Source organism: Leptonychotes weddellii, chromosome 4 (genome assembly GCF_054177405.1).
Source record: "Leptonychotes weddellii isolate Sample4059 chromosome 4, ASM5417740v2, whole genome shotgun sequence".
Classification (NCBI taxonomy): domain Eukaryota; kingdom Metazoa; phylum Chordata; class Mammalia; order Carnivora; family Phocidae; genus Leptonychotes; species Leptonychotes weddellii.
The window spans coordinates 90,304,634-90,330,036 of record NC_138372.1 but is presented as its reverse complement, the minus strand read 5'-3'; the positions used below and the strand labels follow the sequence as shown (position 1 = coordinate 90,330,036).

Below are 25,403 nucleotides of genomic sequence, written 5' to 3'. Positions count from 1 at the left end.
TTCGAGCCCCACGTTGGGTGTAGAGATACCTTAAAAATAAAATCTTAAAAAAAAAAAAAAAGATAAGGCAGGGGCGCCTGGGTGGCTCAGTCGGTTAAGCACCTGCCTTAGGTTCAGGTCATGATCTCAGGGTCCTGGGATCGAGCCCCACGTAAGCCCCGCATGGGGCTCCCTGCTCAGCAGGGAGTCGGCTTCTCCCTCTCCTTCTACCCTTCCCCCTGCTTGTGCTCTCTCTCCCTCTCTCTTGCTCTCACACACTCTCTCTCAAATAAATAAATAAATCTTTTTTTTTTTTTTTAAAAAGATAAGTCAAACGGAAAGCCAGCTAAGTGAAAAGATATAACTCTCTTACCTCTACAATTACCAATAGAAAATTAGGCTAACAAATATTTATTAAACAGAAGAAGGATCTCATAACACGTTATCATTGTACTTAACAAATATACATTAGTTACCTCTATGAGCTTAATGTAATATTTGAAACTTTCTGATAATTCGGTTCAGTCCTCAAACCTCACAAAATTGGTTTTATCTTTGTTACACAAATTAGGAAAATGGAGGTTATTTCCTGAGGTTGGCTGCCCTGCTTTGCCTTGATACTGCCCCAGCCCTCACTCAACCCCTACCCATCATCTATGCTGCTGGTGTTTCAATTCTCCTAAAGGAGAACTGCTCCTTCCCTGCTAAATAACATTCAATGGCTCACCATTGTCCATCAAATAAAGTCGAAGTTTTTGTGCATGTTCAAGATCTGTTCTCTTGTCCCTCCTTACTCTAACCTTTCCATATTTAATATCTCTCATTGCTCCATAAATCTGACACTTAAATCAAACCAAAGCTATTCTACACACTTTTCATGGAGCTACCTCTCTCCGCAGATTACTGTTTATCCCAACTTCTGTCAAAATACTTCCTGACTTTAAAGCCTAATTCAAATGACATCTCCTTTATGAAGCTGTCTCTGATTTCTTTTTTGCCATAGCACTTTACTGCATTAGGGGTAAAAATTAATAGCCAACATAACAGAAGTCCCAGCTGAGCCTACAGGGAATGTAAACTTCCCTGGACCTGTCTGATGAATGGGCGGACTCCCCAGAAGTAAAATTTGCATGACTCAACTACAGGGGAGACAGGGGGCCTGAGATGAAGATGTACTAACAGGTTCCCAGGGGTTGAGCATGGGAAATGAAAAACAGCATGACGCCTCTCTCCCAGACTGGGCCCAGACTCGCTGGTGTCTGGACCCTGTGGAGCAAGGAGGTACTGGGCAAAAGTTAAAGGACCTGTTTTCACAATCTTTGGAGACATGGGGGCACAAGCAATTTTGGATTCGTTTGCAATCCAGAGTGTGACATGAGGACAGAATGAGAGGTGTTTTTCCTTGCTTACCAACGAACACCGTCCGGCGTTAATACGTCATATGCTCCAGCATCCTAGCTGCAGTGGGAGCCCACAGAGCTGAACAGAGCAGCAGGAAACCATGTGGGAGGGGACTAGTTTGTGAGCTCATGTGAATTCCCAGAATCCTATAGAATCCCCAGAAATACTTGAAGAATGCTTTACAGATGGCCAAGACCCCGTGTAAGTAGCTTGGGGGGCGAAAGTCTATAGAATTTGATTATTGTTGATTTAATTTCGTTTATGTGCACAGACAGATGAGGCCTGAAAAAAAACTTGGTTATGCCCACATTCACTTACGACTTCAAACAGTTTAAAACTTATCCCCATATAAGTATCTGATTCCATGCTCGTAACAACCATGCGAGGTGGATATTATTATCACTAGATGTTCCCCATTGCTGTGACTTTGAGCACAGTGTCTACCATGGGAAGAGTCTAGGATTGGTTGCCAGCAGACCTCAATTGGAGCTCTTACTCTTCTACACGTGGCTGGGTGATCGTGGAGCAACCCAACCCCTCTAAGCGTCCCTGTCTTTCCTGCAGGACAGGAACAACAATCCCTTTTACATAGGGGTGCCCTGAAACTCTGAGATGATGAACAACTTCTGTGCAATCGTAAGAAAGAATTATGGCACTTGACTTTCTACTTTCTTGTTCTGCCGTATATCAGCTGTTTCCCATACATGTCTTCCTAGACTAAAAAGAACGAAAACAGCCTATTCATGCTTTACACACCTCCACGTCATCTCGTCCTGCACAGAGCAGGAGCACCTCCAGGGTGCTGAATTTCCCATCTCTAGGAGGAGTGCGGCAGAGGATTCGAACTTCACAATGGCTTGGACCACACCCCAATCTGGAGAGCCTCAGGTTATTCTTCAATTAATCAGGTATATAAGAGATACCAATACAACAGGCCAAGGGTCCCAGGAACACAGTGCGTGGTTAAGACAGAACATTAGCCACTAAAGCAGGAAACCTTTTTCTGTAAAGGGCCTATGATAGTAAACATTTTAGGCCCACATTTTCCATGGCAACTACTCACCTCTGCCCTTTTCATGAAGACAGCAGCCTGAGGTAATATGCAGGCAAAAGGAATGGCTGTCTTCCAACAACTCATATTTTAAAAAACGGGTGGTGGTCTGCGCTTGGCCTGTGGGCCATAGGTAGCCAACTCCCGAGACAGGTTTGTTCGGTTGCCAAGGAGGACTGAAAACCCAAGACGCTGAAAGGGAAACCAGGTGCTGACACAGAATGGAAAAGTTTAAATCGGTGCATAAAAGTGAAGTTCTCCACTAAGTGTTAGTTAGAGAGTAAAACGGGACAAGCACAGCATTGGAAAGAGAAGAGGTTTCACGGGAAATGTCGACCGACTTGGGTGAACACAAATTTTATTCAGTTCAGAGAAGAGAAAAGACGACTTTGGGGTTTAGCTGCCCAAAAATTCACAACGGGCCAAATAGCACAACACGGCTTCTTAGGACACCTAGCGTGCTGAGAGCCCAGAAGCCAGAAGGGACAAGCTGATGACCCTAGGGGACTGGAGCTGCATCTGGCTGGGTCCCCGCTGGATCCCTCACACCGATCCCGGGGCTGGGCACGAGGTGTTCCCTGGGGAGTAATCGAATCGTTCCCATGCTCGGCTCCGGGCGATGCACTTGGACATTACAGTGTCTGCTCTGTGCCATGTCTGGGCCAGATTCAAACAGGAAGAAGTGGCCAGTGAGCTCTGAGCCGAAAGGCCGGACCCAGGTGAGGAGAGAGGGACGGGGTCAGGGGAAAGAGGACCCCAGGCAGGGGGCAGCATCAGAATCCGCTCTGATTATCTGACGGGGCTCGATTCTGCTCCCTTTCCCTTTAAAATCCTAATTAAAATACAGGTTTTGGGGCGGAAAAAAAGGCAGGGGACATCATACTTTCTAACAAGTGTTACCTTTAGCTTTGTTTTCTGAAAAATATGCCACCCCTACCTGAGAAGAGACTAATGTGTTGACACATTTAAGGAAACACTTGGGCTATTTTAAATGAGCCTATAAAGGGAGATGAGCGGAAGGGACCTATAGCTCTTCACTGGGAGTTCTCATAGCCACCAATGCTCCCACTGCAAAGGAACTAATTATGTTTGGAGAGACGTGTGTGCTTGATAAAATAATTAAAAATAAATTGCTCTCCTTGGAAATGCAAATCAGCGAGTGTTAAAGCAACCCTGTTGGTCACATAGATAATAAATAGATGCATCTTCTCAAGTCTGTTAGGTGGTACTGATTGATTTCCAATTCTGGCTACAACAGGGCCCGAGCAGCTTTTGAAACAAAGATGAGGAGGCCTCAGGCCCAGTGGGAACACTTGTTATATCCTGGGGGACAGTTGCTGAAAGCCTTAAGCCATGATGCTCCCCAACCATCCCCCTCCCCCGACCGTTCCTGGCTGAGAATAGGGGACCCTGAGGAACCAGACTTGACCCACTGCTTCCCCTGAGCTCCTAGCCCCTGCTGGGGGAGGACGGGACAGGGGCACTGTTCCTCCTCCTCCCCCAGAGAACCACCACAATGCCCTGTGCTGCTACCTAATGCTGTCAGGTCAAAGAAAATAAGGCACTGGCTCAGAGCCAGGACCCAGATGGATCTTCTGGCGTGGGGAGGAAGGGGAGGTATGAGGCCTTAGGGGCTGATTAGAGCACTGTTGTAAAAAAAAAAAAAAAAAGTTCTTCCTTAGCAATGACCTAATGCTAATAGAGAAAAGAAAGCGAAAGGAAAAAAGGAAGGAAGTAAAAGGGAAAGGGAAAGGGAAAGAAAAAAAGAAACTCAGACTACAAAATGCTTTACAATTTCATCAAAGGGCCAATATGGATCAGGCACCCTCTATGCAGAGCTTGTTCTTGAGTAGCATTTATAGATGGGATGAGGGAAAGATGGGATTTCTACTTTGAAGGAAGTCACTCTCACGTTGGGAGGCAGATCAGATGTGAACGAAGAGCATATCCCCAACATCTTTTCGCCTTGCTGACATCAGGCCCCTTCCTACACCTCTTACCTGGGGGCAAAAGATGAACCTAGAGCCAGTGTGACTGGACCACTTGGAGTGCTCTCCCGGGAGTCAGTGACATAAGGGAGGAGAGAGTAGAGGGCATTCTCACCCTGGGCTTCGCCATACGATCTCACCGAATACCCAAGAGGCTGTGTGAGGGAAGTTCTCTCCTTACAGACAGGGACCCTGAACCTCTGTGAGGTAGGGCCAGTGAAAAACAGGGTAAATCATCTAGCTCCTGGGAAGATGCAAGGGGTAGATGAGGGTAATACAACGAAGAGACACTTAGCAGTGTGGGGCCCCTAGTGACGCCCAGTGAGCGTCTAGCTCAATAAATATTCCCTCTGATTCCTAGCTAACTTGCCTAAGGCCACAGACGCCAAGAAGGACCGGATCAGGATTCATTCACATTCACATGCAGCTCAGTCTGATTCCAAAGCCCGCACTTTCCCCAGGGCTGCTGGAAGCTCTCCAGATTCAATCGTCTTCCTCTTCCTCTTCCTTCCGGTTTGTTGTCCAGTCACCAGCCCCTTTCAAGTTCACCCAGAGAGCCTTTTCATTCTGTGCTTTTAGACTCAGTGCTGACAACTTCCTGGCCTTGTGGTACCAGCAGAGGAGGGAAATGGGCAGAAGAATCAACAGAATGCAGGGGAAGACCAATAGGAAATAGAGTAAAGATGTTGATGAGCAGATCCTGGAAGGAAATGTGGGCTCTGCAATGAAAAGGAGAACAATAAAGATAATCAGTCTCCAACTTACCTGCACGAATCAACGATAAACCCGTGCGGGATTTACCGTTACAGGCAAATACAGGTAAAAACCGCGGGGCCAAAGAGCAGTGGGCCCTTTAAATCACATGTGGGCAGGAAAAGGGGGAAGCGGTGGGGGAAAGTCAAGTCCAGGATGGTGCTTTTCCAGCCTCGCGCTGCCTTCACCCAGCAAGTTCCAACCACTGGGGTTCCAATGACCTACTTAAAACCAACAGCCGCGAAGAAAAACAAAGCAAAAAAGAAAACCTCTCCTTTAATCTTCTATCCTCAGAAAAGAGATCTATAACTCAGCCCTCGTTCTCAACTCTGTGGCCGGTCCTGAATTTTTAACGGAGTTATTCCCACTGCTGCTTCTTACGTACTTGTGCGCACACTCCCACAGCGCGCTGTCCTTACACGACAGCACACACAGTGAGCAGCTCCAGCCCTTCCTGACTCTCCAGATGGGTCTCCCCCGGGTCCCCTCCTTTGAGCTCCTTTCCTGTGTTGCTCTATTGCCTCCATCCGGCACACGCTCTGCACCCTAATCCTCCGGGTCCTTCTGATGCAGCTCAGATGACCCGTTTCTTCCCCAGGGTCATCCTACCTGCCTCCAGGCACAGTCCTCCCGGGCCCTCTTCTCACACACCCCTTGGTGTAGACCTCTTTTGTTCCCCCTTAACCATCTCCTTGGTTTCATCACAGTTACTTGAGTATACCTCATAGTGTCATTTGTTTCCATGTCCCCTGCAGTGCCCTGCACACGTGCGTGACAACTGTGGCTGATCTGAATGGAATCGGACTGACTGCAACCACATGGGCAGAGGATACTATATAAAGGCAGGCTGAAGCACATGGCTGCCGGGCAGCTGCAGCCCATGGGGAAGCGCCATCAGCCACGCAGACATGCAGAGCACGCACACGCCACCCCAAAGTGGTTCCCGGCCACGTGCACAGGGAGGCAAAGGGACAGGGCTGCAAACACCCCAGATTCCAGGAAGCAGCGCCCAGAGTTACTAGTCAAAGGACTGGCTTTACAGACTCTCCATGCAGAAAGACACACGCTTAGAGAGACACCAACTACTAAATGTAGTCTTCCAACTACATGTATTTATGACAGGATATTTGAAACCAGGGCTCTTCCGAAAAATCGGATGCTAATAGTAGCTGTGCTTTTATTAGAAAATTGTAATGACATAAGCGATTTCTTCTTCAAAGGTGAAGTTATAGGATTCATGGGATTATAGACTCTTAGAGATGTAAACAGCTTTAAAGGTCATTTCTACCAACCTCTGCTGCAAGAATTTTGTTTTTGGCATTGCCGATGCATCTTACACCTTGAAGAACGTCTCTTTGTTGGAAGTCAAGAAAGAATTTAAACATTTGTCCAACTCCTGCATTGTGAACTCCTGAAGGACAGGGCCTATATCTTACGCATCTTTTTATCTTGTCCAGCACTTGGTCCATGGGTCATCAATGGAAACTGATGAATGAATTAATTGCATGAGTAAATTGCACCCACAGGAACCCAGGGGTGGCTGCCATCATGTTGCACAGAGTAAAGATCATCACTGAACCTTAGGCTGGCAGCTCTCAGAACTCACAAATTGCTACAGGGGTTTGTGGCCTGGATTTTCTCTGGTCTCATTTATATTCTCCAGCCTAGATTTGGTTTTTGTTTTTGAAAGGGTGGGCAATGATAAAGCTAGACTTTTAATTCTTTATCACCGCCTCTCTCCATATCCTACCTGACCCCTTTCTCCAAGGCCCTGCTTGACTACGATAATTCTCCCAGCTCTTATCTGAATATATTTGAAGGCATGTGGATAAGGAGAAGGTATAGATGGAGATGCTGAAAGAGAATGGAGCCGTAGGGAACAGTGGGTAGAAGTCCTGGCTTTGACACTTCACACTACTCAGACACAGGGTAGTGACTGACTACCATCTCCAAGACAGCTGGGTTCACATTCTGGCTCTTTAACTTACTGTTACTGACATTAGACAAGTTACTTATCCTCAATAATGATTAGTTTCCTCATTGATCAAATGGGGATAATTTCTAGAGTTGTGATGAGATAATGCACAATAAAGTATTTAACAGAGTGCCCAGTGCATTTGTTGAGTCAGCAAGAAATAAATATTAGTTGGAATGCTAGTGAGAACGTTAGGAAAAATCATTGGCAACTTTCTCTCAAGAGATGGGACAGAAAACAGGGCTGGACCAACTGATGCCCCACACGGGGCTACATGCTTGGCCATGTTCTTCCACAGGCCAAGACTCTCCCTTAAATCTCTGGTCCCTCTGTCTCCACGACTGGGTGACAATCCATTGAGAGTCTAATGGCTACTTATTAGGAGACTCTGACTTCCCTTCCCAGTCATGGGTGGCAGAGAATTGGAAGGTGAGAGTCCACCTCGGTCTCACCATTGTTAGATGATGGTGTGATCATGAGGAGATGGGGCTGGCACATAGAAGGGGGAAAGAAATCTGGTACTTGGTTTTTTTTGCCACTGAGACTCTAACCTTCAGCACGAAGGGACTGCCAGAGGGCTTGACTATCTTAATGGGGAGGAGGCTGTTCTGTTTGGAGCAATCTGCCATCAAAGGATTCACAGTGCCGAATTGGCCAACAGCTAGCAACTCTCAGCTCCAGTGCTTCTAAATTACCTCTCCTGGGAGATCAGTGTTTGCTCTAGATCCCACGATCACCATTTCCCACCATCTGCCTCTCACCCATATCTGGATTAGAATTAGTGACATTCAAAACCATTAAGGTTTGGCATTTTGAATCAATCCGAGTAAGTGCCCGATGCTCAAAGTACAAGGTCGGCAAGACAGAGCCAAAAATGTAATGAGAACACTTCATCATGAGGTTTAGTTTATAATGCGCTTCCACCCACAGCCAAACACACCACGAGGAGCATTCCTTTTTGATATCACCTCAGAAATACTGACTTCAGCGGAAGAAAGATACAGGATAACAAGGGGGGCTACCAACTGCTCCCCCCCCCCACCAAAACTTTGGCAACTGACTGTGCCAAGTGTGGCCACGTGAGAGAGTTGGCTCCTGCCAAGCAATAAAAGTAGGGTTAAGGAACCTGATACGAGTGCATCCCAGAATGAGTGATGTCTGATAGCATCCTGTTTCATTTTAAGACTCAAGCTTGCTCATTCTTTCATCAAGCATTTGTTGAGTACTATGTGCTGGAGACTTCGTTGGAGGTACTGGGGTAGCACAGATAAATTCTATGGTCTCTCCAGAAACTTCAGTGTGGTAGGGGCACATGTCTCCTTTGAAGGCTCGCTCTCTAAGTATATCCTTACCCAAATAGAAGTTGGGGAGTAGTAATAAACACCATACAATTACAACTAATCCAGTCCCCAGGAAGCTGTATAGTCTTGTCTATTAATTAATCACAGCGAATTCTCTAGAATAAGGCATTTATGTCTGGGCTCTGAGGGTGAGGTAAGAAGACAAAGGCATCTCTAGCCCCTACCTTGGCATAGTCATAGATAAGGAAGTAAGATGGAGAAGAAGATGCAAGGTCCATTCCCTCAGGGAAATTCCTCTTAATTTTTCTGCCTTCATTTGAACCACAGGCTCCACAGTTTTATTAGGTAGTCCTAAACTAACCCAGCCTGAAATTGCCACATAGGGGTGGTGGAAAACCACTGGAGAAGTGAGAATTGCTAGCATGTGATATCTGATCTGGACTTTATTAATACATAGAGCAGGTCCTTACGAGGAGTGTGATTATGCTGTGACTCAGGAAGTCCTTGAGCATCTCTATGTGCCAGGTACTGTGCTGTGCTGGGAATGAGACACTCAGTCTTTGCCTGCTCAGAATGTACAGTCTGGCAGTGCTTATGGATGTTAGACAAGTGTAATGACTAAGAGAATAAGGTAAGTCACTCAGAAGGTGGCGGTTACGTTGGGAGGTGAAGGATTCATAGATGTTGATCAGAGAAAGATGACATGGAGGAGCATTCCAGACAGGAGGTGGTCTATGTTGATGCAAGGTGTTGGACTGTTGGTCTACCCTCTTCTAATCTTCCCCTTCGTCCTCGCCACTGCCTCTTTCCCCTCCAGAATGTAAACGTGCTCAAGTCCCTACCACCTCCAAACCAAAACAGAACAAAGTAAAACTTGACTGACACCTCTCGCCACTTGTTATTTTCTCTCTTGCCTTTACCTCAAAGCTCTTGAAAGCGTAATCTGTATTTGCTGTGTCCACTTCCTCACTGTGGTCTGACTTTTCTCATTACGTGTCTGCAATTGCCCAACAGTGTGAAATCCAATGGATATTTTCCGATTCTTATCTTAATTGACCTCTTTGAAGTAGTTGAGTCTGTTGGCTTTCCCTTCCTTCTTGATACCTTCTCTGCTTTTGGTTTCTATGATACCACCAAACCCTGGTTTTCTTCCTACCTCTTGGCTACTCCTTTCATTATCCTTCACAGGCTCCTCTTCTGCACTCCCCTGATCAACAGGGATATATCTCAGGAGTCCATCGTTGGGCACCATTATTGGCTATAAGTTGATGCCTTCTAATCTACAAATCTGGCAAAGATCTCACTTGGAAGTCCATTATCTCACATTATCTCTTTGGATAATTCACACATATTTCAAACTCAATTCCAGCCCAGCTTATTCAAAATTGAACTAAATTCCCCATTCAGACCTCTTCCTATATCCACCCATGCTAGAAATTTGATACTCATCTTTGATTCTCCACTTCTGCTCATGCACCCTCCACATATATCTAATCAGTGTCTAACTCCTGAAGATGACACCTCCTAAGCACTGAATTCCCGCCCTTCTCTCAGCCCTCATGTGCACTGCCTTAATTCAGGACTTCATCTTGTCTTACCTGGGTTCCTACTATCAATTTCAGATAGTTCTCCCTACTCTGTGTCTGCCTCCCCTCCAGTTCATCTTTAACACAGCTCCCAATGGGGGCTTTCTAAAATGCAAATCTCATGATGTCCCTCCCCTGCCTGAACTTGTTTGCTGACACTCCATAATGTTCATGAATAAGTTCACCACTCCCTTTGAGACCTGTACCCTCCCCATCTCACTAACTTCATCTCTTGCCCTTGCGCCACAGCTTTTATGATCATCTTGCATAGTCATCCCTTTTCCTAAAATATGTTCTCTTCCTTTTCATAGGCTGCATACCCTGGGGAACTTCCCAGATCTCCTTCCCACCCAGCCCTGCCTCTGTTCCTTCATCCTGAGGCTACTTCTTTGATGACCCCTATCATTTTGGACTTCATGTCCCCCATCAGAATCTGAGCTCTTTGGGAAAAGACTCTGTAATGCATGTTTTTGTGTCCTCAGATCCTCACATAGTTACTTATTGAACAACTTAAAATATTTTGTCACATATATGGATATATCCATACGTGTGTGTGTGTACGCGTGTGACATGTTTGGAGGCATAATGGAAAAGAGAGTTAACATTTCTTGTGCACTTACAATATTCCAGGGACTATGTTAGATAATTTATACACATTTGTATAATGATCCTCACTTTATGAGTAAGCTGAGGTTCACAGAGGTTAAATAACAGGGTATAATTTCAGAGCTCGTAGGTAGGTGACAGGGCTGTGATTTGAGCCTAGGCTTGTCTGATTCCAAACCCTGGTGCTCGCTTCAGCAGCACATATACTAAAATTGATTCCAAACCCTGGAATTTTTCATCCCCCCCCCACTGCCTCCGCAACTCTGCAACTACCAGAAAGGAACAGCCAGGTAGAGGAAGCGAGGTGCTATAATTGAGGATTTACTTGGGAACCTTTAACTGTGTTTATAATGAAAACCCTCAGCTTATCATGGCACAGGCTTTCAAGCTTCTTTGGCTGTAAAGAATACAAAGATCACCCAATTTTTAATGTTTTCTTTCCAGAGTTCATCTTTTTTAAAACCTTTCACCTGATTTATAAGGATTCCACAAAGGTTAACAGTACATATACGCTGTGAAGGATCTCATCTTTCTCAGAGGAAATGTGCTTTTTAGTAACAGAAGAGATACTTTTTACACTTGTTATCTATTTATTCTGCTACAAAAAAACTGCTGATGCTACAGAGCCTGGGAATTCCAGTGAGAAAACATGTATGGAATGTGCTCAGGGTTGTGGGACTTCCCATAATGATTGGAATAGAAGAAAAGCTGATAGGAAGAAAAATTCTCTCTGGACACTTGGGAGAAAACTCCTGAAGAAAAATGGTCAGCGGAAGAGGATGACGGAGCCCCAGGGAACACATCAGATAACTCTGGCTTCCATTCTAGAAGCCTGGCCAGGGCTGGGATACAACTAACCCTACTTCAGAGAAGTTGCCACCATTCTGGGCAGCACCCTTTCTCCCCTGCTAAGGAGCGTCACCAAAGCTAGCTGGTGTTTTAGGAATGTTATCTTTCATTGATCCATCTTACCCTTCCCGGTGTGGGACACCGAGACCACATCTCTGCGTCTTCAGAGTCCCTTTCCCAGTTCAGTTTATAGCTCACCTCTCACCCTCACCTTAAACCTTACCAGAAAGGAGTGGCTCAGCGATGAGCTGGCTACATCAGCCAGTGCATTGATCACCAGGGAAGATTTACGGGTCTGGCTGGAGAAATTGCTGCTTTTGTTAACAAATGCTTCATGAATGCCTATTACATGCTTAGCACTGGATTGACTGGAAGGATGCGCCTCTCCTTCACAACCACCTGTTCCATATCCCTCCTCAAGCTGTGCACTCAGCTGAGTAGGATGGCCTTCCCACACAGAGAATGGCCATGCATTGGCCAAGGTCTTTCAGTAGCTACCCTCCTTGCTGGACCCCGTAAACAGGTTCTATAGGGCACACTTCCTCCTTCAATGTCTTGCAAGCTCCCATGAGGAGAGGCAACCAAATGACTATCATTATCAAAATCCTGCTCATTTGTTGAACATATAGAGTGAGAAGAAGCTTGGCACTTATGTTTTGAGAAAGATTTCATTTTGTTTTTGAGGTGGGGAGCATTTAGATGTAGTTGACTTTGGTTCAACCAACTGAAACCTAAAGTCACCGTGCTCCTATCCCTCATTCCGACTCCCACTGCAGATCTGAGCTTTCTGAGACTGGAGAATCAGCCAAGGGGTAAGGATGTCTGCTGCGAACATTATTTTGTTCTTTAAAGGGATATGATTTTGATGGGTTTTTTTGTTTGTTTGGGAGGGGAAGGGGGGAAGGAGGTCAGATGCCCCTGACATTTAAATGTCTATGCCAAAACCTCACGTAGACCTTGTCTGTCCAAATGAGAAATGGAAATTACGATTGAGAGAAATGACAGAGTCACTTTCTTTAGGGAATCTGTAAATGCTTTCAGCAAAGCACAAAAGGGGAGACCAAGATTCTCCTGACCACGAGCCAGGACAGATTAGCCCCTCGTTACCTGAAGGCAGCACCATGAGCACCATATGCTGTGACTCATCTGATGCTTGGTTGACCCACTTGCTTGGACTGCCATGCAGCTGCCACTCTGTCACCCTGCACCAGTAGAGCCCAGCATCCTCCATCTCTACCCGATGAAGCTTCAGGACAAAGTCTGTAGGGGATGAACGGTAACAGTGCAGATGCCTCCTGAACCCCTCTTCGCCATACTCCAACAAGCCATCATGCTGCAAGTGCACCAGCATCTTCCTTCCAGAATTTTCCCTGTTCCGGTACCACATCACAGAGAACAGGGAAGCTGAGCTGCCAGAACTCTCCAGGCTGCAGTGGATGGCCACCTCTCCATGCTCAGTAGCATTTTCTGTCCTGTACCCTTTGGAGACACGTACCGTACTTCCTAGGAAATAAAATGGCAATAAATTAAAGAAGAATCTAGATTTTTAGATTGGATACCTCCTCTGAAAAATCTAGTTCTCACTGAGGAGATGCCATCTTAAAATCCTAAGACATCAGGTCTTTCATCTGTAACATTTTTTCCTTGACCCCTGTCCTTCTTCCATATTTGCTAGAACATTCTGCGCTATGAATCAAACCAACCATTTTCCTTCTTCAGCCCTACCTCTTGTCTGCTGAAAACCTGCCCCTGAAACCACCCAGGTTCAGTGGGCCCTCTGCCCTGCTGCTTTTACCCCTCCCTGGTCAACTTTTTCTTCTACTTCCCAGAGGGATCATTCAAAACTTCCAGCCATCCCCTCAAGCTGGGTATTGCACCACTGCCCCTCATTCCTAGCAAATTACCCTCCTCCCATATGCCCAGATAGCATCTCAGTTCTAGATGAAAGGAAAGAGGAGGCTATCTGAGAGACTGAACATTTTTATACAAGTGTTAGAATACCACTGAAGGAGAGACTTTAAATTATTGGATTAGACTAAGTTGTTTTTTTTATTATGTTCAATTAGCCAACTTATCATTAGTTTTTGATGTAGTGTTCAACGATTCACCAGTTGACTAAGTTTTAAACAGATTTTGACATTTACTTTTTTAAAAAGTTCCCCTCCTAACTAGCAGGTGAGAACTTTGAATGAAGGCCAGAGTAGTTACAAACAAAATAAAGAAATTATAGTATACACTGCATTTTCAACTCTACTACAAACACATTTATTAATCTATCTTTAAAAGAATAACGTTGCAGTGCCTGGATGGCTCAGTTGGTTAAGCACCTGCCTTTGGCTCAGGTCATGATCCCAGGGTCTCCCTGCACAGCAGGGAGTCTGCTTCTCTCTCTCCCTCTGCCCTTCCCCCCTCTCGTGCTCTCTCTCTCAAATAAATAAATAAATAAATAAATATCTTTTAAAAAATTAAAAATAAATAAAAGAATAACTTTGTCTGATCCTGGATTTGTTGTTGTTGTTACTCTCTCCTTCTCCTCATGGCAAAGTATGTGAAATATTAGTTTATATGATACCGTCTCTGCTTCCTCATCTCAAATTCCTCCCTACTTGACTGCAATCAGCCTTCCAATTCCATCGCCATGCTCCGGCCAGGATCCTCAGTATGGGCCCAATTTCCCAGCTCAAGACACTCCATTTTGTTGTCCTCTCTGTGGGTTTTATCACTGAAGTCTATTTTTTCTTGAAGTCCTCTCCTCTTTTGATTTCAGAGAAAATGTCTCTCCTACAATTCTGACCACTCCTTCTCAGTATCGTTCCCTGAGGCCTCTTCCTTAACTCACACCCTACACCAGGGTGCACAGCTGGCCACGCCCAGCCAGCCACACCCCACCCACAGATATGTTTTGTTTGACACCCTCAGAATCTGAAAAGAATTTGGATTAGTTGCGTACGTTCTCAAATCGAGCAATGTCACACAAAAAAGATTTTAGGCACTTCTTGATAGACTAAAAGATCAGACAACACTGAGCCCACATTTCTGGATGGGAAGTGTTGGCTAGCTTGAGCTAAGGAGTAGCTGCCTCCTTAAAGGGATGTGCATACACTGTCGAGATTTGGCTTGGGCAACTGGGAGAAAGGGCTGCTAGCCACATAGATGGGGAGTGCAGAAGTATGCATGAGTCTTGTGGGATGGCAAGGATGATAATGCAATTTGGCACATGCTGAGTGTAAGGGTCTCAGGGGCTGCCAAGCAGAAATGTACAACAGGCAGTTGGGTTGAAAGACCTGGAGCTAAGCATAAACACTTAGAGCAATTTCATCAAAGGTGGTAGTTGAAACCAAGGCAGAATTTAAGAAGTTCTGAAGAGGGCAGAGAATAATAAGACAAAGGGGTCCAGGATCTGTCCCTGAGGAACACCCACATTTAGCAGGGAGAAGAAGTGCCTGAAGAATGTGAAGAAGGGAAATCAGAGCAGCAGGAAGAGATCCTTATACTAAGCTACTGTTTTGCTCTGCTGCCCCCAACAGATTGTAAGCTCCTTAAGGCAAGAGCTGTGCCTTATTTCTCTTTGTATCTCTCATTGTCTAATACATGGCGATGTTCATTATAATCTTATTTTTGGATGTTACATAGAAAATAAAATTTGAAGCACCAAACTAGATTAACTTATTTGCATTGTGTTGTTGGATCTCAGCCAGTTCCCGAACCTTAGCTGTGACATTTAATTTTAATCAACATTGGAGGTGACCTAACTAATACCCAGAGATCCAATCAACCCTGCCCACATTTACACCGCAGCACTCCTAGACCAGTGCAAATGGATGGAACTTCTATTACACTTTCAAAGATCTCCCAAGGAAGAGGAGACTCCCTCAGTAAGCCATTCCAACAGTTAACTACTCTTATTTGCCTTATGTTTAGGCAGCCAAATGTTGAAAAGCAATTTCTCCACACATCCCTATAGAGTTGTACAGTTTCTGTTCACAGTGGGAGAAATATGCTTCGTATTACTCTTTCTTTGCCAAATTACAGTAGAGCCCCACTGGAATGACCCAGCTTGCTATTACAGAGACCTAGAGATACAACACCCTGGGCAGCTCCATAGACCAGGCTGCCAGGCTGATAAGCAAACCAATCAATGGGATCTTGTTCCCATCCAAGCTCCTCAAAGCCTCGGATTGATTCACCTTAAGTGACACCCACCTCTTCTGCTGGGCTACTAGGTCCTGCATTCGTTGTGTAGGTGGACACTATTCCTATGACCCTGGGTCATATTTCTACCTTCACATATCCACTCCAAAGAAGAGCTGCCCAAGAGAAGATGGCAATCCTACAGAAAGACATGTGAGGGTACACTTGCGAGGTTTACCTGTGGGCCTGAGTTTCAATTCTGTCAGACCTGACTTCTTTTCTCCAAGCTTGAGCCAAGTGCCATTTGTAGACAAGAGCCATTCCTCCACAGCGCAGTGGTATTTGCCCTGATCACTGTCTTCCATGTTCAAAACGTGTAGCTGAAACAAGTCTTGGGAAACTTTCTCGGGGTAGAATTTTTGTTTTCTCCGTAGGGTGTGAAATTCATCCCCATATTTTACAACATTGTTTTTGTCCATTTGCAGGATCTTCAGCCAGGTTGCTTTAGTGGAACTGGGAGAGAAGTACCAAATGACAGCTAACTGAAGGTCTCCAGTGGACCGGGACAAGATGTTACATTCTATGTTGGTGTTAGAGTTGATGAGGATCTCTTGGACTTGACTGCTTGAGTTCACTTGTAGCTTGCTCTCTAAATTAAAAGAATGGTGACAGTGACTTTTTTTATTTCGCTAGAAAATAGAATTTTAAGGTAGAAGGGACATTAGAGGTCAACTAGGCATGAGGCAATGTCTCCTACATCCATTAGATGTGGGAATTCCTTCCCCCGCAGCCCTACTAACTGCCCACTGAGCCTCTGAACAGTTCACCAACTGACAAAGCAGCCCATTCCATCTTTGGACATCTCTGCCACTAGGGAATTCTTTCTGATGTCAAGTTGGATTTTACCACTCCCTACCTTCCAGTCACTGGTCCTGGTTCTACCCTCATCCGGCAGAGTGGGATAGGGAACATGGGGAGGGATGGAGTGTCATACAGAAAACCAATCTCTTCCACATGATAATGCCTCACTGTCAAAACATAGACATCTTCTCTTCTGTCACATTTCATAAATCAAAGTGAGTGAAAGTGGCCCTATTAATGCTTTGTCTGTGTGCTCACTCTCCGGAATACTCCTGGATTCCCAATTTGCTGACGTGTCCTTGTTTGTATCTGCCTTCAAACATGGGTGAGCAAAAGGAAGTTGTACGTGGGCTACTAAAATTGTATGTCTCTTTGCAGCCAGTCAACTGTGGGAATCTTATACAGAGATGGAGTCAGCTATCCTTTTACTCCAGCAGCTTTTCTGCTCTGTCAGGAAGATGAACGCTACAACCTGCCTCCCAAAACTTATTCTAACTTCTTGGTGATATCATTAATTCTACTTTTGTAACTGCTTCTTAAAATTTGCTGGTAGGTCCCTTTCCTCTTCCGTCAACAAATACGTATCAAGCACACATTGTGTTATGTGCCAGACCATTCCTGGCTCTGTGGATACCTCCAATCAGTGGGTTCACAGTCTAGAGGGAGAAACCACTACAGGCATAGAGGCTTACAAATTATAAGACTGTGTCACCCAAGTGTAACAGAGGTATGCAGAAGTGGCTGTCAGAGCACAGGGCAGGACCATCTAACTCAAATATGGGAGTAGGGGGAGGCTTCCTGGAGGCTTCCTGGAGCAGAGATCTTGAAGCTAAGTCTTAGGAGTGAATAGGAATTTGTCTGGTGGAGAAGAGGTTAAAGAGTTCCACACAAGATGCATGACTTGAACGAAGACTGGAAGTGAGAGAGAACACAGAGTATTTGAGGGCTTGTAAGTAGTTCAGTGTGGCCAGAGCTCAAATTCAAGATGGAAAGTAGAAGATGACACTGGAAAGACATAAATGTACCATGTTATAAAGGATCTTGCATGCCGTGCTATGAGAGTTTGGATGAGGTGGATATGGAGGTGTTGTGGTTTCTCACCTGGGCCACTGGTGGATCGTGAGGACATGGAGAACAGTGTAGGAAGAGTAGATTTGGAAGAATAAGAATCGTGCATTTATGTTTGGACTTACTGAGTGTAGATATGCCTTGGAGGTAATTGTATAACGAGTCTGGAGATCAGAAGAGAAGTCTTTCAGGATAATGGATTTGAGAGTTTTCAGGATATAGGTTGAACCAGGGGGAGGAATAAGCCCACTTCAGGAGACTGTATGGAATGAGAAGAGAGCAAGCTAAGGCTGAAACGCAAAGGAATGGATCTGTGAAGGAGGAGAATTCTGCAAAAGAGAATGAGAAGAAACAGAGTGTTAGGAAAGAAACCAAGAAAATCTTGCGTCATGAGGCCAAGGAAAAGGAAGTTTCAAGAAGAAAGGATTGGGTCAACAATTTTAAATACCATGGGAAGGACAAGGCAATTGAGACATGAGTTAATCGACAAGGAGATTGTTACTATTACCAAAAATGTCACTCAGCAGCAGAGAGAATAATGGGGGCTACCATGTCTGAGCATCTGCTTGATGCATCAGGCACTGTCCTAGGCACATTACATATGTCACCACAGTGCAGAACAGCAATTTAGGGATGAAGTCCCTAGACTTGGACAGATGGAGTGATTTGCCCAAAGCTAAGCTGCTCACCAGTGCCTGTCAGGTAGAAATGACTTCAAAGGCTCTTAAACACAATGTCTTTAGAGAATGGAAGTCATAGAAGAAGATACATGACCCAGCAGGACTTCGCCCAGGTTGTGTCTCTGCTCTTACACCAACTGATGAGGTCCATTATATTTGATTATAATCAGATATTCTCTCTTATACATTAACATGTTAAACCAAGAGGATAAATGTATTCTAATGGAATTGACATTATCCTTAGCAGTAGGGGAGACATTTCAAACATTTAATGACTAGTAAGGCATGGGCAGTGACCAATCCAAAGAATGCCTCCCTCCCCACCGGAGCTGGTCCGAGAAGCCCCCTCTTGTGCCATGTGGTAATTTTCAGTTGCTGGGTGGTGGGGACTTTTGAGAAGAGGGGGAAGGAGCATGGAGCAACAGTTATTAGTAGTCAGTGTGGAAGTATGTCAATGTTTTAACAACCAGTATGGCTATCCCATGCATACTAACTTCATGTTAGCCTGGATATCGGTTTTACGTGGTGCTAACTTATACAGTCAAAACATGGGGGAAGGTATGTTATATTTTAATTCTATAATTTACCCAAAATAGGAGAAATGTGTTCATTTGTTTTTAAAGCAGGAATTACTTTCCAGTGGTGTTTACCTGGTAAAGTGATGGCTATCATCAGTGAGTGAGAGATGGCAGAAGCCCTCACGGGGCCGCTTGTGCATAGGGAATTTCTGACGTAAACTTCTACTTTACACTGATAAACTCCTGCTTCTTCCTCGGTGGCATCATGGATTAGGAGTTGAGAATGAAATGAGGACTGTAAAACTTTTGTCTTCTTTTGGAACTGAGATAGGAAACCCCCCCACTCAATAGTGCCATTATGGGTGATTCGAACAAGTGGATGAAAGACTTGAGATCTTGCTGGTTGGAACTGCCACGTCACGGTGAGTGGCACCCTGAGGTTGGCGTAGTCAGCCTCCACTATGCAGGACAGGCCAAAGGTCTTGGCTAATTCCACTTTGGGTTGACGGCTCATCAGCTTCACCCATAAGCTCGACTCTGTGGGCAGAAATAAATGGGAAACACCATTGCCAATATGTTTGTCAAATCAAAGTTTTCCTACTGACCACCTCTTTACATGGAGCCATGCATTCAAACATTGGGAGCATCAACTATTTGGGGCTCAGAGTTGACTCACAGGACAATCTGTCCTGAATTCTGTCCTCAAATTTTCCAAAGTTGATCCTCTTCTAAGAGCGTTCCCAGCAGTGATAACAAACAGGAAGTGTTTCTCCAGCCTTCTGCTTAGACAGCTGCTACTGAGTGGGTGGAGTGCTCTCCCCTCCCTACACCCGCCGCCACCCGCCCCCCCCCCCACCCAGTGGCTGGCCTTCCCTTATTTCCACTCATGGGCTCAGCGTCACTCTTTTGCACGGGCTTGAATAGACTCTGCAAGCCCAGGGCTACAGCTCTAGAAGCCTGGATGTACGAGGCTCAGCTCCACCGGGCACAGGTCCTCTATACGTCTACTCCAGCTCATAGGCTTTCGCGTTCAGTTTTGACTAACAACCGACAAGTGGCACCCTGTGGATGATCCTTATAAAGATGAGTAAACTTTAGAGATTGGTTGACAGACCTGGCAGCCAGAGACTACGCTCTGTGTCCTGGGGTGTACGCGCCACGAGGGGGTTCGGCTTGACACACAATCAAATTCCACCGTGTCCCACTGCCCAGGAAGGTACCGCTGATATATGTTAAGTTTAGAACGGGATTTCTTTGACCCTTACCCAGAGATTTGACAGTGACAGCCAACTTCTGAGTCCAGCTCCGCCCTCTGGCCTGGTTCCGGGTGCCCTCAGACACTCTGCACTCATACACGCCACTGTCTGTGGTGCTGGTGGAGCTGATCTCCAGCTGGAAGGTGGCCCAGTCCATTTTCTCCAGCCTTGTGGAGCCCTGGTTATTGAGTTCCTTGTAGGAGGCCCCCAGCTGCACGGTGCCATCCTGCTGCATGCCAGCCACCAACTCTGGCTGCTTCTGGCCTTGTGGGAGGTGCCACCATTCCACAGACAAGGGACTCTCAGCCCCATCTGCCTTGCAGAGAAGGGTTAATGCCTCTCCTTCCCACACAGCTTGCTGCTGGTTCTTGGTAGATAAGACCACATTTCTTGCTGTGGATTACAGATTTGAGAGGAAAAAAAAGAAAGGATTTCAAGTCAATGAAAACTTTTCTAAAACATGGTGAAATCTCTTTAATTAGGCCTTGACCAGTTTGTGACAAATCAGATCCAGCTGTTGACTGCTCTTACCACCCCCGGAAAAGAGATTTGCTAAACACTTACATAGTGGGAACAAGACAGCAGAAAGAATATCAGGTGAACTTATTTACACTTAAACAATTTATAATTTGCCCTTATTTTTAGTGATTTGTTAAATCAGCCCTTCATTAAGAACATCTAGTTGGGAAAACATCTGGTAATATTTTGTTAGATTAATTAGGCTGGGTGTATGAGCCTGAAAATAATGAAGCTGTGTTTATTTAAATTTTTAGTTTTTTGGAATTTTATCTTTCACAGATCAAAATGATACTCCTCTGCCTACTTATCTTTCCCTAATTAGTATGTGTTTTGAACAGGGAAGGAGTATTGGTAATTAGATTTCTGTTCAAAAACTACCATTGGGGCACCCGGCTGGCTCAGTCCATAGAGCATGCGACTCTTGATCTCAGGGTCATGAGTTCGAGGCCCATGTTGGTTGTAGAGTTTATTTAAACAACAACAACAACAACAAACAAAATACCACCATTAAAAACAATTACTCGGGGGCACCTGGGTGGCTCAGTTGGTTAAGCGACTGCCTTTGGCTCAGGTCATGATCCTGGAGTCCCAGGATCGAGTCCCGCATCGGGCTCCCTGCTCGGAAGGGAGTCTGCTTCTCCCTCTGCCCCTCCCCCCTCTCATGTGCTCTCTCTCATTCTCTCTCTCAAATAAATAAATAAAATCTTTAAAAAAAAAAAACAATTACTCGGGGGAAGATACACATATAGATATATTTCTCTTTTTCAAATCACATATATATATATGATTCAAATCACATATATATATATATATATACTATTGGTTGAAGGGAGATCCTTCTTATATCTGAACTATAATGTTAAACTACAAAATATAAATCTGGCTCCCAGATGGGAAATTCAAGATATGTAGAAACGCAGACATTCATTCAATAGATACTTCCTGTGTGAGGCTTTGTCCTGGGTGCTTTGTGGGTAAAGCAAAGACACCTCCATAGCTCATGCATCTCAGGTTTAAGGCCAAGGTCCTGGGAGTCAGAATTTATCTTGGGCACCACAGATGTCCTCCCTGACCCTTGATTTTCTTTCCTGTATATACGAACATAATAATAGCACCAACCTTACTGCATTGTTGGGATGAGTAAAAGTGGTGCATGCCAAAGGGCTTAGCCTGGCTGGCAAGGGAAAGTACCCAGTACATGGGAGTTATTAGCATTGGTTGTAATGATAGGCACTTAGTGAAAGTGAGGTAGTTCAAAGCCAAAAGAGAGAAAACAAAATGGAATTGGGATGAGAAATCTAAATAACATCTAAATGAATTCGCAAATTGTTCTTCCCTGCTGAGGAAGGAGTTGAGCTTTCTCCTGCTCTATGTATATATGTATGTAAGTTACAAAGGCAGAATGAAGCTTGATATCCACAAGTAACTTTAATACACGTATTTAATATTTTAATTATCTAATAATACTATTAAATAATTCAATTATTCTTATTTAATAATTAAATAATTATTAGTTAAATAATATTTAATACTAAATATCTATATCTATATCTGTATCTACATATGTAAACCTGCTTCCAGATTTTGGGTAGTGGAGGCAGGATTATACTTAAAGTTATTTTCAAGTTAAAAATAGACTCATAACTGAAGTTTAGAAAATAAAGAGGAAATTATTGCTCATAATCTCACTACTTGAATATAACCATTATGGTTAGTCTCAACTAACATCAGGTTTTTTTTTTAAAGAAAAAAATGAGGTTTCCTTAGTTCATTACAGTCATTATTGCCTCTTGTTAAGAAGTAATAATCTTATCAAGTGTGTGTAAGTTACACATTCACAGTGGTAGTGAGAATTCACTACCTTCTGTTTAAAATATTCATAAAATATTAATTTCATGATAAAACTCTGCTCATACTATGGTTTGACTTTCAAAACTGAATGCTCAACAGGATCCTTAATAAATTTGCTAATAGCTTTTTCTGTTTCCACATATCAGGCCCAGTTTGGACTCCAGCCTACACAATGAACTATTTTTAGCTTTAGAAGACCACCCTACTGATAGGCTTATGATCTGTGAGCCACAAAGCACACCTTCAGTTCCCTTTGGCACAGATTCCCATATGCTGAATTTAAGAAAGGTTTACAGATATGTTTCAGCAGAGATTGAGATGAATGAAGCAGAGATTTAGCTCTGTGTAAATATGTAAACCCGCCTACACAGTTCTTCCTGAATCCTAGAAAGTTAGACCAAATGTTTAGTGTGAAAACTAACACCAACACACTTCCTGGCGTGCCACTCTAGGCCAAAGTGTGTGTGTCTTCATTGCTAGCAAATGGGGTGACAGAGAAGAGCATGAAAGGGAAATCTATCTATCTTTGGAGATGCTGCCAGTGAGCAGGTGAAACAAGGGTATTTTTATTTTTAGTCAGGTTTTGTTTTGTGCTCTTGGACAGTTAATCTTTATAGACTTTGAATATAATACCCGGCCCAGAGCATCCTAATATTAGTTGTAGATTTGTCTGTTCTCTGTTCAAACAAAAAGCGCTCAGTGTTCAAACATGTTTAAGGTCATCCAACCTTCATAAACTTGAAACGAGAGCTGAGTGGCCTTCCACTTTGATGCCCATAGATACTCAGACCCGTTTGAACAGGCACATCACATTACAGCAAAATGCAGGGAATAGAGTCTGCCTGCTATCATTTACCTCTTCATTCCTTATTCTGAGTCATGCTTTGATGCAGAATTAAGACGTACTATCATTCCCTGTATCAGGTTAAGATAATAGAGGATGGACAAAAGGCATCTGAAAGATGTTTGGGGGGCAGGGGCCATAATGTAGGTGTTTGATCCCCAGGAAGGAGGCAAAGTGTCATTCTTTCCTCTTACCATACTCACACCACACAGACAACAAAGAGGAGATAGAGGGTTTCATTAACGCACTTGTTTTCTGCTCGGAGAAAAATCCAACGTACAAAAATGAGGACTGATCGCAAGTAGAATCAAAGGATCTAAGACAGCAAGAAGGGACTTCAGGACAATCTCATCGTATGTCATTATTTTATATTTGAGGAAGCTGAGATTTAAAGAAGTTAAATGTTGTGTCTGTGGTCACAGCCCATTTAATGGCCCCGGAATAAGACTTAAGTCTTCAGCTAGTTTAGGTGCTTTTCTTTACTCCACCTCAGAGTGATCCGACTGACACCCGACTCTTCAGGGGAAGTCCACTGTGTCCAGGGAGGCAGCCTGTATTCACAAAGGAGGGAAGCGGAGGGCAGCCCAGGCATGTCTGGTTCTGACTTCACGTACCTGCTGGCTTCCTCAGATGCACGTGGCTGTCTGGTGACCGCTTGCTCTGAAGCACCTGCCAGGAGCCCATCTGAGCTCTTGCCATCTCCGCCACAGCACATCTGTAGACGCCTTCATCCTCGGGGCCCGCAGAGAAGATCTTGAGAGAGAAAGCCTTGGGGCTTAACTTTGAAACCTGGAGCTGTCCCTGACTTGCTCTCTGTCTGTAGTCTCCCTTCAGGTCCAGAACACCGCCAGCATCCATGCGGGCCATCTCATTACCATTGAAGAACCAAACGCCCTGAAGCAGTGGGTCCCGGCCACTGCCTACGACCAGGCAGACCAGTTCTAAGGATTTCCCTGCAGTAAACGTGCTCTCAGCTGAAATGTTGACTTGAAAATCTCTCACTAGGAAACAAAAGCAACGCAGGTATTTAGAGAAGCCACAGCAACTGTCCTTTCGGGACCACAGAGAGATAATACCCCCTTTAAGGATAGTACGGGGATTGAATTTCATGTGGGAGCTGAGCTCTGAGGAGTAGGTCAGCCACAGAAATGCCTAGAATCAAAAATGTCCTTGACTATTCCTTCAATCATTCAGAAAGAACAGCCTACATAGCTTTCTGAATGCAATCCTATTAAGCAAGACATATGCATAGAAGTATAAAGTATATAGTAGTGTATCTTTTTTGAATAAAAAATACAAAATATTTTATAATATGTTGAACTGCTGTAAGCTGTGATGCTTTGTTCTCTTTTTTTGGCTAAGAATGTCCAGTGGAATTTTCCTAAGTTAAAGCACATGTGATGTGATATAGAACTAGTCCACAGCTAACATAACACCTAACAATGAAAAGCTGAAAGTTTTTCCTCTAAGGTCAGTAAAAGACAAAGAAGTCCACTCTCACCACTTCTATCTGACATAGTATTGGAAGCCCTAGCCAGAGCACTTAGTCAGGAAAAAATAAATAAAGGGCATTCAAGTCAGAAAAATGAAGTAAAATAATCTGTTTGCAGATGACATGATCTTATATATAGAAACCCCAAAAGACTCCACCAAAAACCTGTTAAAACTAATGATTTCAGTAAAGTTGCAGGATACAAAGTCAACATGCAAAAAACAATCAGTTCCATTTCTATACACTAGCAACACAGTATTGGAAAAAGACATTAAGAAAATTTCTACAGATGGCCAATAAATACAATGAAAAGATGCTCAACATCACTCACCATCAGGGAAATGCAAATTAAAACCGTAATGAGCTATCACCTCACACCTGTCAGAATGGCTATTCTCAAAAAGACAAGAAATACCAAGTGTTGGAGAGGATGTGGCAACAAGGGAACACTTTTACACTGCCAATAAGAATGTAAATTGGGGAGCCAATATTGAAAAGAGTATAGAGATTTCTCAGAAAATTAAAAATAGGGTGCCTGAGTGGCTCAGTAGGTTAACGGCCAGCTTTTGGTTTCAATTCAGGTCTGATCTCAGGGTCGCCCACATCAGACTCGGTGCTCAGCACGGAGTCTACTTGTCCCTCTCCCTCCCCCTCTGCTCCTCTCCATGAGCTCTCTCTCCTTGTCTCTCTCCTA

At 44.3% G+C, this 25,403-nt stretch overlaps 1 protein-coding gene across 1 annotated transcript in view; it reads right to left on the bottom strand.

Moving 5' to 3' along the window:
• Positions 1 to 2,772: 2,772 nt before the first annotated feature.
• CD101 (CD101 molecule) overlaps positions 2,773 to 25,403 on the bottom strand; it is a 35,153-nt gene continuing 12,522 nt past the window's right edge. Inside the window, exons 4-9 of the mRNA XM_081815763.1 lie at positions 23,832 to 24,218; positions 20,013 to 20,396; positions 18,880 to 19,284; positions 15,859 to 16,269; positions 12,597 to 12,992; positions 2,773 to 5,138 (exon numbers count right to left, since the gene is read on the bottom strand). Coding sequence (XP_081671889.1) covers positions 4,903 to 5,138; positions 12,597 to 12,992; positions 15,859 to 16,269; positions 18,880 to 19,284; positions 20,013 to 20,396; positions 23,832 to 24,218 — 2,219 coding nt within the window. The 3' untranslated portion in view covers positions 2,773 to 4,902. The remainder of the gene's footprint in view (positions 5,139 to 12,596; positions 12,993 to 15,858; positions 16,270 to 18,879; positions 19,285 to 20,012; positions 20,397 to 23,831; positions 24,219 to 25,403) is intronic.